Genomic DNA, 19959 nt, shown 5'->3' on the forward strand with positions numbered 1-19959 from the left:
AACTCCTATACTGTTTACATCTCAGTGTAACAGAGTAACGCTTGGCACATCCACATGAGTTGTTTATTTTGCAGTTGACTAATTAACTGCTCAGTAAACGTCTTGGCATCTACTTGTGAACCCCTCTTAAGGTGCATGAAACTAATAAACTCCATGGCAGGGTAGGTAAAATACAAGTACTACCCTGCTGCACAGTTTTTTCATGCACAGCAGTGCATGTGTAGATCTTGCCTCAGCTAGCTGTGGCAGCACATGGAGACAGGTACAGCTAATGGGGCACAGGGTTGCTCAGTGCAGGGGCTGCTAGTCCTGTGCTGAGGCACTGTATGCCCTAGCCAGCTGCTCCTGGGCCCCAGCAGCTGCTCCCCTTGTCTCCATGTGCTGCCAAGTGACTGTGTGGGGCTTAGGTTACCTCACTGTGGGCCTGCCTGCTGGCTTGACCTAGTGCTGAAGCACCCCATGCCCCAGCCAGCTGGGACAGTGTTTACACATGCATTGCTGCATAAGAAAAAAAATTCCAGAGCAATATGCACAAATAAACTCTGGGGCTTATTAGTCACATGTATAGATATGTCCACTAAGTAGATAGGTCTATTTATCAAATCAGAATCTGCCCTAGTATTTTAGCTGTCAAGAATTTTACAGGACATCTGGTCTTGTTTTTGCAAAATGCAAAGATTTCACAAAAATAGAGCATAATAATGTGAGATTTATTGTCAAGTTATCAAAAAGCGCTTATGTCTGGAATAACAGAGGGGCCTCTCAATTAATACCTTGTTGGTAACATGACAATCAGACAGGGCTCTCATATTATGCAGTATAATGATTGGAAACCACTTGTTTTTTGTTCTTGGAAGTTAGCTAGCAGCTGTTTTTCACATTCATCTTCATCTAAGGTTACATTACCAGAGGGGATGGTGGAGGCTGCGGAAATGGCATAGGCGGAATCGGAGGGGATGGTGGAAGAAACTGAGGTACCCGTGGATAAAATGGGAATCGATATGACAGCCGCTATGGAAATAAAAAAGTATCAGTAACAAAATGTCTGAATCTATTTTAAAACTAAGACATTCGATTCTGAATGTTAACAATAAGCAGAAGGTTTACCTCTCTACTGGAACTTCCATCACTGTCATCCAGCTGTGGAAAACCAAAGGAGATATCATGATAACATTTGTATAGAGCACCTTTCATCCAGTTAATAAAAAGCTTCATGAAGTCCATCCATGTAGATTTAATTAAAGTCGCACACATTGCAGAGTAGTTATATACACTTTTTTTTGTACGGTGCTTCCTAAGTTTACCATGGAGTCTTCTATAGTTGTGATGACAGGAGAGACTGACGTCAACGCTTTCGAGGAATATTTTGGACCAACTTTTACTACTTGGTTGCCTGGGATTGCAAGGGGCTAGACTATGATCTGGGTGGCTTCTTCCTGTTTTATATTCCTAGATATTCTCTAACAAATGAGCGACATTTCTAAAAAGTAATTTATCATTCTTCCGTGGAATTCACCCTTGTGTGTGTGTATATATATATATATATATATATATATATATATATATATTACACGGGTGTAACAGGAGGGACAGCAGGGTCGCCGTGATAGCCCTTGCCACCTCCTCTACTGTGCCAAGCTTCGGACTTGCACCCTCCTATTCCTTGCCCGCCATGACTTTGATGATATGTGTTTTTATAGGGAGGCTACCTCTCCTCCACTTGGCCACAGTTCTCCTGCTCCGGGTGTCCTGCGTATCTAAGCCTTGCGGGCCTTCCCTGTACGCCACCCTTCTCACCGGGGCTTCTCCATAATGCTGCCCTTCTCACTGGGGCTCTCCGCACCCTCACCGGGGCTTCTCCATAATGCTGCCCCTCTTCTGGGGCTCTCCACACCCTCACCAGGCTCTTCCCTCTGCAGGGCTGCCCTCTCACCAGGCCCTGCTTTGGAGCTGGGGTCTGTACCACAGAACTCTGTGCCCTCACTGGGGCTGGGGTCCTCACTCTACCGTGAGTCCCCTATGAGGCCTCTTCCATCCCCTTATAGCCTCACCCAAACCACCAATGTTAAACAAACTGCAACATAAACTCAAGCCTCTTGGCTACAACTTAAACATAAGCCACCTGGCTGTCACGACATTGCTCGGACATCTTGGAGCTGCTACCCTTTACTCTGCTAGCAGTACCTGCAGTCAGGCTTCTCTCCTCACATCATTGCTCCAGGAGCTCCTCTCTCTCTGGCAGAAAGCTCCTTCTCTTAGATGCCAGTAGAAAACTGCCTCTAACCTCAACTCCCCCCCCCCCCCCCCATAACAGCCAGGCCTTGCCCCTTATAGCCAGCTGACCGCTGGCAGGTGTGGGTCATTTGCTGCCTCCCGTTGCCCTGGCAACCAGCACCTGAGGAGTCTTCTGGGCTCTCTCAGTAGCAGGCACCTTAGTGTCCTGCTGCAATGGGGATTAATTAAGGTGTATACTGCTCTATTTGCTTGTTATCTATAAACAGAAGAGGGAACAGGAATAACAGAATATGCCAATTTTTACTTTGTATTATTCAGACAAATTATTTTAAGAAGGTCTGTCAATAATAAGTAGCAACTTGTTAGTTCCAGTGTTTATTCAGTATTTTGTTCAGTACTTACAGGTACTGGGACAGCAATGGCAATACTCAGCACACAGGAGAAGAACAGCAGTTTCATTTTGGTGAAGAACCCTATGAAAACAAAGATGGGAAGCTAACAGTTTTTACTTTTTAGTTTTGGAGAAAGGAGAAGGATATAATAATGGTATATAATGATAGTGCTGTGAGCAGGGCACCAGAGAGGGGAGCCAGGCAGTGGTTTTATTTATGCACTCCTGTAGCTTGATTCCACCCTCTGTGATTTCCTATATAACCTTGGGCAAGTCACTTAATCTCTGTCCTAGAGTTTACCCATCTCTAGAGTGAAGCTAACACATGCTTACCTGTGTGAAATGCTCTGTGATTTAAAAGTGCAAGGAGCTATGTAAAAGTTAAATATTATTACAATGCATTTAACTATAGAGGTAACTTAGATCCTGTCCAGACCACTAATTAAACTGCATTAAAATGCATTTCCCCAGGAACAACTAGCAGAAGCATGTATTTGTGCTGCTGCTAGTTGTCCCTGGGGAATGCCACTGCAAGCATGTTCTAGTGCAGGGCAAATTGCCCCAGATGAGGTAGGGGAGGCAGGGGTCCATTCCTGGGCTGGCCTCAGCAGCCTTACCTGGGGTCCCGGGGGCCTCCCAGAGCTATAGCAGTGATCTTGGCATGTGGAGCCTGGCCTGCAATTACAGTGTGACTCTGGCCAGCCAGGCTCCAGTTTTGTGTGACACATAACTGCTGCCTCATATGCTGTACCACTTTTTTTTAACACCTTTTCTTTTATAACAGGATTTCCCAGTATCTAAATTTGTCTCCACGCTGCAAATATGCAGTGCAGAAAACCAAAGCACACGCACAGGGTGCATTTTGTGGTACCTCTAAAGCCTTTGAGGTGCTGCAAAGTGCACATGCACGTGTGTGGACTTGCCCACAGACTCCCTTCCTGGTGGCACATAGCTCCTTCAGGATCAGCATGTGAATTCAGATGTAAGGTCTGATCCAGTGCTTTCTGAAACCTTCCCCAACCACATATTCTGTATCCTCTGAATTTCCCTCAGTATTGTAGCAGTAATTCCTTCAAACAACTCCATATTAGTTAATCAAATGTCACTATTTCAGACAATTACCCCCAAATCTAGATTTATTCCCCCTCTATAGTTTAATTGGCTTCTTTTTTAACCTTTCCTGAATAAAGGAGCTTTATATAAATACCACCTTCCAATACATTTCAATATGCCCCAAATGTCAACATGCCAACTGCTTTCTTTTCTTGAGTCCCTTGTTACACATGAATGGGTGTTACACAGATCTACTTCATCTGCTTTGTGAGGAACAGAGATGTCTTGTGTATGGCAAATAATGGGCACAACTCCTTCAATACTTTAAACACTGGAAATAAGAATAAGAACTAGAGCTATGTTTTTCAAAAGTAACTTTTGGACACCACAAACTTTGGCCTTTTACCTTTGGCCTTTTACCTAAAAAGTCCTCGTTTTCAAAGGGTGGGCTCTTAAAAGTTTCTGAAGTTTGGCACCCAAAAATTGAGGCCCTCAAATTAACTAGTCTTTTTTTTTGTGTAAACTTTAGCTAACATAACTAGGCAGGTGCTCATAGTCAAATTAAATCTCTCTTACCATTGATGAGCTTGCCTAAACTTGTTAGCTGAACTGGATATTTATATTTCAGTTATGGGATGGCAGGCCCTCTTTTACTCCTCTCTGACTACCAGGGCATGAAGGTCTCATACACAGGTTCTGAAGCCCTGTAATTTTGTCATACATTCTTCACCTGCTGTTTCACCTGTGTTTTAGAAAAAACTTATATTTTAATGAGAGATCTTCTGCAATTTATTTCCCATGCTATTGTTCCCTTCTTCCTTCTGATACATTTAAAATTTTGCTATCCTTATCTCTTTAATGCCCACTGAAGTTATTTTGAGTTATTCTGTTGACTCTATTGGAATTATAATATGCTTCTTGCATTTTAAAATGCCTTCTGTTTGTTTTACACTCCTATTTATATATCTCTACCATACAATTATAGTCTCATAATTATTTCAGTTCTTCCAAAATTATACTATAATAATTGCATTACCTTTCCTTTGCACAGTGATCAGCTGAACAGTGCAATAGCCAAGAAATCAGCTTGCTCATGTGAAGTCTGTGTGTGAATTGCTGGTGTTTAAATACTGTTTCTAGTTCCATAGATTTAATCCGAAAACCACAAGTAATTACGAATGACAAATTCTTAATACCAGTGGACAAATTATGTCATTCTTTTTAACCGATAAATCCAAAGAAATCCCAGGGACTAGCACTGGATCATGCTAAAGTGTTGGCAAACAAAATGCATATGGATATATTTATAGGGAGTATGTTATATGCCCTGACTACAGGTACTGTGCTGACTGCTAGACTATAATATTCTATGCTATAAATACAGTTACGGAAATATGTGTATTTGTATTGTGAGGTTTAAAATACTAATTCGACACTAAAGTAATAATTCCCTCTCAGACAACATAATCTTTTAAATTAGGATTTCCTACACTTTGCAATCCAAGAAGCTGTGCTGGAGATTTACAGGAATTCAGGGGCTTCATTTCCTTATGTAAATGTACACAATCATAGCATTAGTTCTGGCTTAGGTCTTTCTTGATACATGAGCAGCATTGGGTAGCATTTTTAAAAAGGATCAAAATTTCCCCAACTGCTGAAATCAGTGACTATTGACTCAAGAGGCCAGTGACATCAGTTGGATGGAGTTAGGTCAGTGCTGATGAGGGTTTATGAAAACCCCACCCTCTGTGTCTAGGTGTTGGCTTGCTGGAAGAAAAATGACACTTAACTTTAATAGGACACGAAGTAGAATCCCAGAGTCTGGGTGGTGCAGACAGCACAGGAGGTTTGCACAGGGGCTTTGGAGTGCCAAACTAATTTTATTTTGCTTTGATCCTCGAATTTTTCTTTGGCAGGTTCACCCCCTTTTTGTGTTAATGTTGCACCTGATTTTGATACCTATATTTGTGTCAAAGACCATCTTAACACCCAAGCTGTCCCATTGATTGTGAAAGGAATAGGACAACATGCAAAGTAAGGTACTGTCATATTTGAGTAAGATTACTACGATGTAACTCTGAATAGTCATTAAAATGTAGTAGTAGTCCTTACCATGGTGCTCTTTGTCTGTTATTACTTCTACACTCTTCTATGTGTTTTTGGGGCTATAGATTGTAGCCATGTTGGTCAAATGACATAGGCAGACAAGGTTCTTTAGGTAAATCCAATATCTTTTTTTTAGACCAACTTGAGTATCAAAAAATATTGGATTTACCCAAAGAACCTTGCCTGTCCATGTGTTTTGTACATTTATAACTTCTGTATTATTTTTGATCTACAAGAGCAAATGGGTAACTGTGTAGAAGGCATCATGCTGTATGGTTCCTTCTTTGTGACTTAGACAGGTCTCAAAACTGTCCTTATCTGTAAGGCGTCTAAACCTCATTTTGAAAGTTAAGCTGTTTGCCTATGTGGATGCTATATTTCCAGTATATCTCTCAGTAGAATTAACAGTAAACTTCAAAGGCGGTTTATAATTAAGTCATTAATACTTACATTGAGCAACTCTTATGTGTACTAGTCATATTATTCCCATCCCCACTGAGTCAGGTTGTCTCACCTATGTCTTTTTATGAACTTTATTATAGTAGAGGTCGGCTTATTTAATGGACAAATCACTTTATATGTGTTGATTTTCTTGTTACAGAAATGTTTGTACATCATCCAAGGATAATACCACATTATACTAGCCACAGGGTGCATCTACATGAGATGCTAAAAGCGCAGTAGACTAATTCTACGGTACATTAACGTGTCATGGCAAAAGCCTAGCTAATGCACAGTAGATTTAGTCAACTTTGCATTAACATCACCTAAAAGATGTGCACCAGTACTACTGTGCAGTAGTGCTGATTATGGTACATAATGCATGTGTAGACCTGCCCACTGTAGATAGTCCTTTTCTCAAAGAGGTTACCAATGTAAACAGGCAAGACAGGGTAGGCAAAATAATGCACTAGGGATTTTAATTCCTACCATCTTTTTACAAAATCCTGGGAGTTCTTTGCTCTTCCATGCATGTGAATCATGTGTGGAGGGCACAAATAGCCTTGTGTGGCATGCATACAGGTGAGAAACAAATGTCCAATGTTGGGGGCTGGAAAGGGGCATCCTCTTTCCAAGCTCCTGACTTGATAGACAGACCCATATCTACTTCTTGCCCTTGGGAAACAAATGGACATTAACTTGTGCTCAGCATTTTCTGAAAGTGCAAGAAGTTTAAAAAAATGGGGTCACCAGCTTAGGGTCATACTCATTGCCCAACTCTACAAAACAGCAGGTGAATAAATATTTAATAGTTACAGTTTTTTTCTTGAAGGGTTCATCATCTGAAGTGAAAAGATGTTGACCCCTGCTGACCTCATGCACATCTACACATATGTCAGCAGCATTACTCTGCTGTGGTTTGTGATACATAATATATATACGGAAGTGGATTCAGGATTTTGTAAAGGGGGATTTGGGACCAGTAACTGGTGCTGCACCCCCACTCCCACCTTTCTCTCCTCAACAGGGCCAACAGACCATGCCATAGGAACAGCACATGGGGACATTTTTAAGTCCCTGAATCAGTAAGAATGTCCCTCCCTCAAATCATCTGCACTCTCCTCCTTTTCCCTGTGTGGTTGGTGACATGTCCCCTCCTATATCTCCCCTCCCCCCCCAACCTTCCAGCCAGTGCTACCACTGTTCTTGGCTGCCCCAGGACATGTGTTACTCAGAAAGTTAAAATAGGATTCTTTCTTCTCAGTTCCTATAAAAGTCTCCATTTCACTGTGTCTGGCTTCTAATGGTGGTAGAAGGATTTAGCTCCTATAGAGAGGAGAATAGACTTTTATGTACAAGTATTTCATAACACTGTCAACAAGCTATGCTTCTAATTCATTTAAGCTGGTTAGGTGACTCATGGCAGTGGAAAGAACAAATAAGTAATGATGCACTGTGGTTAAACGCAAAAGAAAATGCAGACAGAAAATTATATCCTTGATAAATAGTTTCAAGCTAAAAGTCCCATGGAGGGTGGGGTCTGCCTATACCTACATGGGTTAGTTAGAGAATTTGCCCTACACAAAATTAATCACTGCTCATGTGTCACTGGTGTGCAGTATTGCAGAATGTAACATGTGGCAAGGCTAGTAGAAACTTTTCCATGTAAATTCCTTTTCAGTGGAAAATTGGGTTTCAGCTAAATGGCTTTTTCCTGCAAAAAATTCTGCTTTCAACAGAAAATGTTGGGGTTTAGTTAAAAAAAAATGCTTAAAAAACAAAGTATTTTAATCAATCCTCAAAATGTTTCAATTTAGCTCTGCTGCTTTTGCATTTAATGGGAACAGCATTTTAGTTTCGACTCATCTCCATTCTTCCGTATGGGCCAGGCTCCCCAACTGGATTACAACTCCCATGATGCACTTGGGCCAGGGATGACAAAATGCCCTGTCATTCCTAACCAGATGAGATGACAGTGCCCCATAGGAAGTGTGGTGTAATGAGAAGAGAATGGCAGATGAGGCATGCAAGCTTCACCTGCCACACTGTTTTGCACTTGAGTGTTAGGATCCAGCTGTGTAGATCTCCATGTACGATCAATGCCTAAGGGAGGGTGAACACCCCAATTGGTGCTATATCTGAGCAAACTGTAAATGACAGTTGGCCTGCTTCCCCAAACTCAGATGGACACACTATTACACAAAAGTCTTGTTCAGGGCATAGCTTTATTCTTCAGCGAAACTTAGGCAAAGCAACACAGTCCCTTTGCCCATTTTGGGCTACCAGTACTATTCCCAAACACACCTCTTCATACCTTTTCCTGCAGAAGCTCTCTGCAGCAGCTTTCTCATATACCTGGCTTGGTTTTTCATGAGAAACATCTGGCCACCTCTCAGGTGGGCCTGTTAATTGAACAAGCCAAGCTGGCTCCAGGGCCCTTGGCCCCTAAAGGGACAAGTCACCTCGTTATGCAAGCATATCATGAGTTAATACACTGCACAGACAATAAGAATTAAAGTGTTGCTGACACAAGGCCCCTTGACACCTCATGCATGCTGCATTTTTGTCTCATTTCACAATTAATTTAAAATAATCATGTTGCATCAGTTTTTCACCAATCCCGAGGGGCGCCCCTGCCCATTACAGGACGGGAATGCCTGGGTGAGGGAGATTCCTTACTCTCCATCAATGCTGACCTTGTGAAGGAACACCTTGAGAGGCTGGACACCTTCAAGTCAGCTGGCCCTGACAGTTTGCAACCCAGGGTACTCAAGGAGCTGGCAAGCATCATAGCTCAGCCCCTGGCACGGATCTTTGAAAACTCCTGGTGCTCTGGTGAAGTGCAAGAAGACTGGAAGGTCAGTGTGGTGCCTATCTTCAAGAAAGAGATGAAAGTAGATCTGGCAAACTACAGGCCCATCAGCCTGACCTCTATCCTGGGGAAGGTCTTAGAACAGATTATCAAAGAGACCATTCTTAACAGACTGGCCAATGGCAGCATCCTGAGGGATAGCCAGCATGGGTCTGTTGCAGGTAGGTCTTGCTTGACCAATCTTATTTCCTTTTATGACCAGGTGACCTATGACCTGGACAAGGGAGAAGAGATTGATGTGTGACTTAAAAAAAGCCTTCCATCTGGTATCCCATGATCACCTCCTAGCAAGACTGGCCAACTGCGGCCTCAGCTTCACCACGGTCCTCTGGCTGGGGAATTGGCTCCGTGGTTGGACCTAGAGGGTGGTGGTTGATGGAAGTCAATCGTCATGGTGCCCTGTGACCAGTGGGGTCCCTCAAAGCTCTGTCCTTGGGCCAACACTATTCAACATCATTAAGGATGTGGACATTGGTATCAGAAGCGGACTGGCCAAGTTTGCTGATGACACCAAATTCTGGAGTAAAGCGTCCGCACCTGAGGACAGGAGGGCGATCCAGGCTGACCTTGCCAGGCTCAGGAAATGGGCAGACGAGAACCTAATGGTGTTTAGCAACAAAAAATGCAAGATTCTTCACCTTGGGAGGAAAAACCTGCAGCATGCTTATAGGCTTGGCAGTGCTACACTGGCTAGCACTATGGATGAAAAGGACTTGGGGGTCATGATTGACCACAAGATGAACATGAGCCTTCAATGTGATGTTGCAGCTAGTAAAGCGAGCAAAACACTGGCTTGCATCCATAGATGCTTCTCAAGCAAATCCCGGGATGTCATTCTCCCGTTGTAGTCGGCCCTGGTGAGGCTGTAACGAGTACTGCGTCCATTTTTTGGGCTCATAATTCAAAAAGGATATGGAGAAGCTTGAGAGAGTCCAGAGGAAAGCCATGTGCATGATCAAAGGTCAGGAAAACAGACCTTATGATGAGAGGCTGAGAGCCATGGTACTCTTCAGCCTGGAAAACCGTAGATTTCATAGATTTCATAGACTTTAGGGCTGGAAGGGACCTCGGAAGATCATCGAGTCCAGCCCCCTGCCCCAGCGGCAGGAAGTCAGCTGGGGCCAAAGGATCCCAGCAAGATAAGTGTCCAGACATTTCTTAAAAGAGTCCAGAGTAGGTGCCTGCACCACCTATGTAGGGAGTCTATTCCAGACCTTGGGGGCTCAGACAGTAAAGAAGTTTTTCCTTATATCCAGCCTAAAATGGTCTTGGAGGAGTTGTTGGATCTTATCATCCCTTGGGGTGTTCTGGTGAACAGGCGTTCCTGGAGATCCTGATGCACACACCTTATATACTTATAGGCTGCCACCAGGTCACCCCTGAGCCTGCGCTTTTCCAGGCTGAAGAGTCCCATGACTGCAAAATAAAGTGAATTAATATTGACAATTTATGTTATTTACATTTTGTACCAGGTACAAGATAGACAGTGAAGCTGGACAGCTCTGATTAAAGTCAATTCTATGTCTTCTTTCTCATACACTAGCAAACTGTTATGCTGCTTGAAGCACAGAAAGAAAAACTCAACTTGTGAGTGATATTCAAATGTAAAAATGTACGATTTTAACAAATTCACTGAAATGGGAATGTATCTATTAAAAATGATTTCATAGGCATTTTAAATGAGACCAATTCTAAACACTATGCCTAATGGCATCAACAGACTTACTAAGAATAAAGACATATAAAAATCTTGAGGCTCAGGGGTGATCTGATGGCCGCCTTTAAGGTTATCAGGGGTGCTCACCAGGATCTGGGGGCATGTCCGTTCACCAGAGCACCCCAGGGGATGACAAGGTTGAACAGTCACAAACTCCTTCATGACCGTTTCAGGCTGGACATAAGGAAAAACTTCTTTACTGTCCGAGCCCCCAAGGTCTGGAACGGACTGCTGACGGAGGTGGTTCAAGCACCTACTTTGAATGCCTTCAAAAGAAAATTGGATGCTTATCTTGCTGGAATCCTATGACCCCTGCTGATTTTCTGCCCCTGGGGCAGAGGGCTGGACTCGATGATCCTCCGGGGTCCCTTCCAGCCCTAATGTCTATGAAAATCTATGAAATGTTAAACATTTATCTTGAAGCCTTTTCTTTTAACTAAGGAGTAGTGGTTCTGGAGACAAATAGATATAGATTATTTGATTCCTACTTTATTAGCGTGTTAAGAAACTGATAATACAGTAAGTTAATAAACAAAGAAACTTGTCTTATTTGTAGCCAGTTTTCCACAGTATATGTTAAGATTTTTGCCATCTATATCTACTGGAAAACAGTGTTGTGAACAATTCTGTTTCTTATGTACAGAGAGGCATTATTGAGAGTTAAACTCCAGGCAGGAACACACAAAAATGCCTTTTAATTTAGCTAATCCATTTGAAAAGTTCTTATACTCTGCTATTGTTAATTGATTTAGGACTGTTCATTTGTTTGCCCTATTGGGGAGTAATGCTGTCAATCTACAAAGAAGCCCAAAAAACAAAAACCAAAACATTATGTAAGTTTTCTCCTCAAAACTGTTAAGCTATTGGGTTCACAGAAATAGAATGGCTTCATAGATATGATTGGTAATAAGTATAGGGTGCTTGAACTCTTTTCCACCAAACTCAGAATAGCAGGTTTTCATCAATGTCTTCTGCAAAATAGACAAAAAAGGAAAAAAAGTTTACTATAATCACTGAACATTTAGTATTCAAGAAAAATGATTATATCGTGACAGGTTTATCTTTAGTAAGTCATAAATTTTCTTCTAACATTTCAAATGTTGATTTATTATCCATATCTAAAAATAGAAACAGGTGCTTTTATCAAACACTGCCCATTTTAAATCCTTTCTAATAATTGCTTTTTCATTATGTAATGTTTTCCTGACATGTTTGTAATCTTTAAAATCACTGATGCCCTTAAATCAACTCTGGACAAACAGAACCATTAGTAACACCACATGCCAAACACTGTCACCCATTTAATAGCTTAATCCATGCCCTGTTGTTCAGAACTGTGGCTGATAATTTATGTCATCAGAAGAGCTGCTAAAATTCTAGGCTCAGAAAGGCTTTGTAAGTGTGTAAGTACTCCTTGGTCACAGCCAACTCCCACTTAAGACCAGGAGTTGTTAAAAGGGTCATGAACAAATAAATTCAATGTTAGGGATTTTTTCTCTCTAAAAGAAGCCCCACAGTTGTTTAGTGAGTGAAAAAATAACTTGCATCTTTGCTTGTCTTGCTTAACTTGTTATGGTGTTCTGTCATAATTCAGGGCTAGCTTCTAAAAATGACTTAGATGCCCAAAGTGGAGCTTAGTCAGAATTTAGGCACTTAAGTCCAAAATTGCAGTCCTGAAAACCCCTAAGCCTGGAGTCACTTACACTCCATAGGTTTCTATATTTTTACTTTAACATTTCCCAGGTGCATCATATTGCACTCCTAGATATGCCTTGGTTTTGACAAGGCTGAACCAATCAGCACCTTGTTCAATCAGAGTCTGAGTCTTTACTTCCTTGAGGAGCCCATCTGCTCAGAGCATGTCTATGTCTGACAAGATTGGGCTCCACAGAAAAAAACAGATGTTGCTGCCACTGTGGCATGGTTGTGATGTTATTGCCACCCACATTAGAGTATACTGCAAGAAGCTGGAGACTCAAGTTCAGTTCTCTCTTCAACCCAATAGGGTTCAAGCCTATACCTCCCACAAAAATGCTCTATCAGCCTGTTGGCTATTCTGGATGAGAGCACTTTCCAGCCTTCCTGCTGAAGCTGTTCCATTGCGCAAAGAAGAATTCAGGATTCACTAAAGAGAAGGGGCATAACTCTGCAGCTTTCTGGCTAGAACACTCACCTAGGTGGGGAGAACCTAGAGTTTTGGTCTCTGCCCGAAGGACTGCTCATGTATTTTATCATTTAAAAAAAAAATTTTGAAGCAAGGTTTGGAAACCAGGGCTTGCCCTGCAGGACTGCTCTAAATATACTACTCCAGGTGATGACATGAGTGGGTAGCAAAAGAATCACCCATGCTAGTTTGCTGAATCCAGGTGGTCAATGGACTGGTATGACACTGAAAAGCAGTCAGCAGAGGAAAACCAGGCAACAAGCATCCAATGTATGGACTAACTATAGATAACTGAAATACAGATACCAAGTGCAAAAGTGAGACTGACTCCTACTTCTTGAATAGAACGTAAGGAGTCAACTGCAGGGTCAAAGGAAGACAGCCAAATTTTCTTGTTTACATAGCTGCAAACCTGAAACCAGTAAAATGTTGATCATAGTACTAGTTAGATCACTCTTTATGTACTTAGATATCTCATCCACTGCAAAGTAACTTGTAGAGTATTTCTGAAGGAAAAGCTGAAGTATGATTAACTGAACTAACAAAGAACTCTATTTCTTCTGAGATTGTCATCCCTGATCTCCATTCCATTTGCCTTACAACATGGCTATTCACAATATCCTAGACAGAGTTTCTTAATTTTTGTCTATGAAGTGAGATTTTTCGCTGCTTAGTTTGAATGGAAGCATTTTTCTCAGCCTGTCTTCCTCTCACCCTTCTGGATTTACCTTCTTTAATTCCAAAGCAGTGGCACCATTCTTTCAAAGAGACATGTTTATCCTTGTCAGCATCACACTCCTGGAAGAAACGAGTTACACAGTATTCCATGGGCACTAGAGAAGCTCGCAAAGGGGCAAGCTCTGAGTGCGTCAGTAACCTGAAATGAAATGGAGGCAGCACATGATTTTGTTCCTGGGGTAAATAGTTTAGGTTACTAAAGACCGTCAAAGTTACTAGGAGACAAAAAGAAACATATCCATTTGTGAGGGATGTCAGCCTTTGGCCACTTGAAAGCTTAAAAAATAATTACACTGAGATGTGTAATCTGTTCTGAACACATGGAATATTCAAAAAAGATTGTTGTGTTTCTGATGTAAGCAGTAGGTAAAGTTGTGTATGCTGGCTTGTTCTGGTTTAAGAGGGTAGTATAGTATAATAGAAGGAGTTCACAGAAACAATCTAGATCTAGTTACAGACAGGAAAAAACCCCGAAAAACCCATGTCTGTATCTACCACAGCCACATTTATGATGATGCATACTACACGGTAAGATATCACACATGTAAGCTGCTATCATTTTATAACATGCTTTTTCAGTGATACTTTTATCTGAGAGTAAATAGTACTGTGCCTTGGGAAAGCTGATTGGTCACTCTGTCACTGAGTCAGTCTCTCGCTATCCCTTAGAGAATGAGTCAGGGTACTCTATCAAGGCCAGACTTGCTAGGAAATTGCAAGGGGATTATAGCCTTAAAATATTTGTTGGCAGGGAGAAGAAAGCTCCCTGATCCAACAAGGTGGTAGGTGGAGGCCTTAGTAAGGTGCCACAGAGATGTCAGATACACAATCCCATAACTGCGACAATCAAAATTAAATAACTTAATGTACTTGTCCACCTTTAATGCTATCTTAATTCTTTTTAGATGAGTTTTGAATGCCAGTGATAGATTTGTGGTGACTAACCACCATGGACTATCCTCTGTTCTTGCATCTTCATTAACTTCCTAACCAAATACTTTGTTCCTGGATTAAGCCCTTACCAATTGCTGGGAAGTCCCACAGTTGAAGGTGCAATGATTGATTATGATGAAATACATGTGGGTAGCAGGTATTTCTTGCTAAATCCTATTTATAAGTAAAATCTGACTGAAAGTTTACGTCATTTGAGAGTCTGTCCCAGTGTGTACGTATTAGAGAATTCTTGCATTTCTAAATGACTTCTCAGTAAAACAATCCAGATCAGAATAGCACACACATAAAGAGTTTCTACCTGTCCACAGGAGGCTGATCAAGCTGGTGAAACTGCCAGTGCACTGGATACACGTACATGTGGTAATTTTTCTCAAAGTCATGTAACAGAAGTTCAATGGGATGGTCACCAGCCATGAGGCGTTTTTCATTTTGGTAGATTTTCTGCACCTGCAATTACCATTAAGTGATAGAAGAAATAGTCCGACTAGAACTACCCCACGCATAGAATCTCACTCAAATAGCATGAGAGTTGTTTTTGCAGTGCTTGCAGCTGGAAACTGCAGTAAAAAAACTTGTCCTTACAAGTTAGCTATCTTGTTTTTGTAGTGTAAGCGAATTTGTTCATAAGTGTTGGGTAAACATCAAGGTCTCACTGGAGTGCTACAGTATATACCCTTCTTTTTGCCCCCTTCCTCTGGAGTGTGGCATAGAGATGTCCCAGCTCACCACCAGCTATGGAGTCCCCCATGCCAGAGAACCTTCAGCTGCTTATTCATGGTACCTTTATAGTCTACATGCTGACTGGGTATGAGGGAGAAGGAAGAGTACAAGGAACAGGTTGTGGCGGTGTCGGCACAGCAGAATGAATGTATGGGTGTAGAACGTATTAATACACCTATGCCAGCATTGTCTAGCTAACATGTAGAAAACAGCAGTGAAGAGACAGTGGCCTGAGCTTTGGTCAGAGTTCTGTCTTGCTTACCTTCTGCTGTATTTTGAATACTTCTACCCAGCTTCTACAGTGGGGTTAGGGTAGATGGCACAGAAGCTGGCTCTCAGTTTTAGGCCAGTAAAGAGTTCCGTTGTGTAACAAGAGTCAGCTGAAAAATCAGCCTCTTGTCCAAGTTAGCTTAAGTAGTGGAACATCAAGACCATAAAAAAGAGAGATGGTCATTAACACCTATGGAGTGAAGAGTCAGTGAGCCATTAAGTCAACTGACTCCCTCAGCTGCCTGAATAGAAATGCACTGCTGCTGCTGGGTAATTGTTTTTAAATGTTGGATGAAGCAGGAATCAAAATGGGTTGCTTCTATTCTGGGCAAAAGATTAGCTTCCCCACTTAAGACACATATCCCAATTTTGAAAAGCTAAGTTTTGGGGAACAGGTGTGCATGGTATGCCAGTAAATATGGTATCATGTCACCTGCCTGTCTATTCAAACCTAAACATCGCAACTCAAGTTTTTGACTTTCAGATGCTGAATTCTGCTGAAGTATTCACACAAAAAATTAGCAGATCAAGTTTTATTCACAGCAGATCACCATGTGCCCAAAGACCCTTCACTAACAGGAAAAGGGGGAATGTATAGAGTGAATTATTTATTACAAATAGTTCACTTGATTCTAGTGATGTAACAGGTGCTGTGTTTTATTTTAAAATAATTACTTACTTTACTCTGCTGCTTGTCAGATAGAAATCCAGATCTGTCCAGTTCATGTTCATAATACTGAATGAGGATGTTCTTGAGCCAGTCTCTCATCCGGAGAGGGAAATGATCTGCTTCATAGTCAGTACAAGGAGGAATGTCTGTTCCAAATAACAAAGGATTCTGTTCTCATTATCAAAAGATCCATTTAGTCCTGAGTCAGGTTCTTCAAAACAACATTTGAATCTTATGGGCAAATTTACAGCTCAAATTTAAACTGAGATAGAGGTATAGGGAGGAAGCTCTATCCTTTCAGCTTCCAGTGCCTAGATTCCTTTCCTCAGGAGGGGGATTGGAGAATGCTAAATGCAGGGGCAGGCGATTATTTTGGGTGGAGGGCCACTTACTGAGTTTTGGCAAGCTGTTGAGGGCCACATGAGTAGCCCCGCCCCTTGACAGGTGCCCCGCTATCTCGGGGCTGGAAGTCCCATCCCCTTAACCTCTGACCTTTGCCACTGATAGTCCCTCCCCTTGCCCCTGGAAGTACTCCTTTGGGGAAGAGGGTTTGCCATTTTAGGGAAAAAAAACTAAAAATCAAACAGCCATAATAATATATTTCAATTTAATTTAAAAAATATATTTTTGATCTGATTTGTGTTTGTTTGTGCTGGATATGTAGAAGTGATTGCATAAAAGCTCAAAGTGCAGTCTTACTTGTATGTTGTATGGGGTGTGCATGGGTGTAGGGGGGTATGGGGTGGGTGTAGATTTGTGGGTGGGTGGGTATGGGGGCTTGTGGGGATGTGTGCGTATGTGGTATGGGAGCCATGGGGTGCAGAGCAGCTGGTGGGTGGGGGGGAATGTGGGTAAAATGGCGGTAGGGTGGGGGCGGGGAGTGGAAGTGAGCAGGTGTGCGGGAGCACGGGGCCTGCAGGGCCCAGAGTGGGGTGGTAGGAGCATGGGGTGCAGGCTGGCAGGGGTCTATGACAGGGGTTCCCAAACTTTTTATACTGCAGACCTGCAAATTGTATAATTTACAGATTTTAATTTAATTTACATGTTTAAACTTAATTTTTATTGGTGGTGGGGGGAGGAGAAGGGTCATCCAGGCTGAGCAACAGCAGTGGATGGGGAACAAGCTGCTGCTCAGCACAGGGGAAAAGTGGACCCTCCTCCTCCCACCACTGGCACTCCCTGCGACAGCTGCCCAGAGCCCACGTGGTACTGTCCTGCCTCTACTGCGTCCCCATCGCCCATGGGTCAGTGGTGGCAACAGAGAGTGAGCACTGGCAGAGTGCTGGTGGATGCCGCAGGGAGTGCTAGCAGCAGGTGGGGAGGGGCTGCTTTTTCCCCCGCGCTCAACTGCAGTTTGTTCCTTGCCGCCACTGCCAGCTTGGGCCCTGCGCTGGCTCCAGGCTAGCCTGTCAGGTTGAGCACCAGCAAGGCATGAGCTGCTGTCAGGGTGGAGGAAAACACCCATCCTCTTTGCTGCCGCTACGTAGTGTTTGCTGGGGGAGCCCACACCACGCTAGGCTCTGCTGCAGCTCCTGGGCAGCACAGAGCTGGCAGTTTTAGCCAGACTGCCCAGCAGTGGCAGGAGGTGGGGGGTGCTTTTCCCCTTTGCTCAGCTGCAGTTTGTCACCGCTGCTGCCAGAATGGGCCCTGTGGCAGCTCTGGCCTTGCCTAATGGGCTGAGCGCAGCAGCAGCAGGGCACAAACTGCTGCTGGGGAGGGGGAAAAGCAGCCCTGCTCCTCCTGCTGCTGGCACTCCCTGCGGCTGCCATTTGGAGCCCACACAGGGCTGCCTGTGCCCGCTCTCTGTTGCCACTGCTGCCCTATGGGGTGGTGGGGACATGGCAGAGAGGCAGGGCTCTGGGTTGCTGCCACAGGGAGCGCTGGCAGCGGGAGGGGCCACTTTTCTCCTGTGTTGAGCAGCAGCTTGTTCCCTGCCTGCCGCTGCTGCTGCTCAGCCCAGATGGGCAAGTGTGGGCTATGAAGGGTTGGGGCTACTCACAGTCATCCCCGCCTGTGCCGTGGGGCTGGGACAGGTGGGGCTGGGAGTGAGCGGGCATATGGCAGCCAGCGGCAGCCGAGTGGGAGCGCAGGACCCACACGAGTGCCTCGGGGCCAGTCTGGCAGGGCCCAGACCGGGTAGTAGGAGCGCAGGGTCCCAGCTGGCTGGGGCTCTATGGATCCAAGCCAGCTCCCCTCTCTCCCTGCTGGCGCAGTGCAGCCCAGCTCCATAGACCCCTGCCAGCCTGCGCCCCATACTCCTGCCGCCCCGTTCTGGGCCCCACTGGCGCCAGGACACTGACATGGGCCCCACACGCCCACTCCCTTCCACTCCCCCCACCCCCGCCACCACTTTCCTGCCTGCCCGCCCCACCCCCCCAAACCTTCTTACCTGAATTTCCTGCTCAGGGCAGGGAGGCATGAACAGCCCCATGGTCCCAGGCCTGAAGCCCTTGCTAGGCAGGGGCTTCCAGTTTTGGGGGAGTGGGGCTGGGTGGGCCCTGCTATTGCAGAAGCCTGCCCTGGCTTCCCCTGGGTCTTATGGCCCCTGGCTGCTATCATCTTTGACACTCAGCTGGGGGCAGATAAATATTAATTTTCTAAATTTTTTAGGGGCCTCGCAGGCCAGATAGAATGGCCTGGCAGGGTGGATGCAGCCTGCAGGCTGCATTTTGCCCACCCCTGGCTTAAAGTAACATACAGAAATAGTTCTAGGAGCATGGATCAGAAAGTAGAACTTTTGCCTCCCAGATGAGTGCCCTAACCATTGAAAAGTTATACTTCCTTGTGTTCATTCACCTTTGATGGCCCTCAGGAGTTTTGAACTCATTGCTGCAGAGTGGCACAGCTTCAGTGAGGGGTGGCTTAGACACTCTTTTAGAAGGTGGGAGAACTGTATTTGACTACTTTAAAGCTGAGAAGTAAACTGAACTCAGGTCTTCTACTCCCCAAGTGAGCACTTTAGCCATCCAGTGAGTATATAACATGTGAGATTTGGCACCAGCTCCACCTAAAAAGAATGACTACAACTTCATTTTGTAAAGGTCTCAATTCTGCTCATGAGGGGTGATCACAGGTCAGTGTACTGAGTCAGAAGGGGATACCCCATTTCTGGATAGAATTTAGGTGGAACAGCTGCTCAGCCTGGGTCAGTCCTGGGCATGCACAGTCAAATGTGGGGGCACCTGCCAGATTGAGACATATTTAAGATAGGGAGCTACTGCTTTTTTACATTGTAGTTTTGAACTTAGGCACCTACATTCCACACAAGTCCTGCTTTAGGCACTTGTGATGAGGCAGGATCATGAGAGACTGGTGCCTCCTGAATCTTGGGGGACACCGGCAGAAGCTGCTGGCAGTGGCAGCCCTGTCAGGGAGAGCACCAGCCCTGCCTACAGTGTCCGTGTCAACTGTTGGGGAGGGGGCGGGGGAGACCGGCCCTGTCAGGGGGGGCATGTGCAGCCCCGTGCACCCCTTACCAATCACCTATGGGCAGGATGCTGCCCATGGTGAAAAAGGGGTTAAAAAGAACCTCTGGCCCAGGCCAGGTCCTCCCTGCTATCTCTGCAACCAATGCTAAGTGGAGAGGGAGGAGAATAAAAGGGAGAGAGCTGGCAGACAGCAACTAGCC

At 44.2% G+C, this 19959-nt stretch overlaps 2 protein-coding genes and 1 long non-coding RNA gene across 7 annotated transcripts in view; 1 reads left to right on the forward strand and 2 right to left on the reverse strand.

The window, feature by feature from the left end:
• SCPPPQ1 (secretory calcium-binding phosphoprotein proline-glutamine rich 1) overlaps positions 1–4772 on the reverse strand; it is a 25266-nt gene extending 20494 nt beyond the window's left edge. Inside the window, exons 1-4 of one of the 2 annotated variants that reach the window (XM_019488137.2) lie at positions 4716–4772; positions 2638–2708; positions 1108–1140; positions 907–1011 (exon numbers count right to left, since the gene is read on the reverse strand). In XM_019488137.2, the coding sequence (XP_019343682.1) occupies positions 907–1011; positions 1108–1140; positions 2638–2694 (195 nt within the window). In that variant the 5' untranslated portion in view covers positions 2695–2708; positions 4716–4772. The remainder of the gene's footprint in view (positions 1–906; positions 1012–1107; positions 1141–2637; positions 2709–4715) is intronic. The other variant, XM_019488138.2, reaches the window with a different exon arrangement.
• Positions 1–19959, forward strand: part of LOC109283335 (uncharacterized) — a 98910-nt gene that overhangs the window by 20394 nt on the left and 58557 nt on the right. Inside the window, exon 2 of one of the 2 annotated variants that reach the window (XR_002090443.1) lies at positions 5596–5718. This is a non-coding gene — a long non-coding RNA (uncharacterized LOC109283335). The remainder of the gene's footprint in view (positions 1–5595; positions 5719–19959) is intronic. The other variant, XR_002090444.1, reaches the window with a different exon arrangement.
• Positions 8433–19959, reverse strand: part of SPARCL1 (SPARC like 1) — a 39907-nt gene continuing 28380 nt past the window's right edge. For all 3 annotated transcript variants that reach the window (XM_019488135.2, XM_019488136.2, XM_019488134.2), the window contains 4 exons: positions 16341–16477; positions 14970–15118; positions 13708–13856; positions 8433–11786 (listed from right to left, as the gene is read on the reverse strand). In XM_019488135.2, coding sequence (XP_019343680.1) covers positions 11758–11786; positions 13708–13856; positions 14970–15118; positions 16341–16477 — 464 coding nt within the window. In that variant the 3' untranslated portion in view covers positions 8433–11757. The remainder of the gene's footprint in view (positions 11787–13707; positions 13857–14969; positions 15119–16340; positions 16478–19959) is intronic.

Source organism: Alligator mississippiensis, chromosome 2, assembly GCF_030867095.1.
Source record: "Alligator mississippiensis isolate rAllMis1 chromosome 2, rAllMis1, whole genome shotgun sequence".
Lineage (NCBI taxonomy): Eukaryota > Metazoa > Chordata > Crocodylia > Alligatoridae > Alligator > Alligator mississippiensis.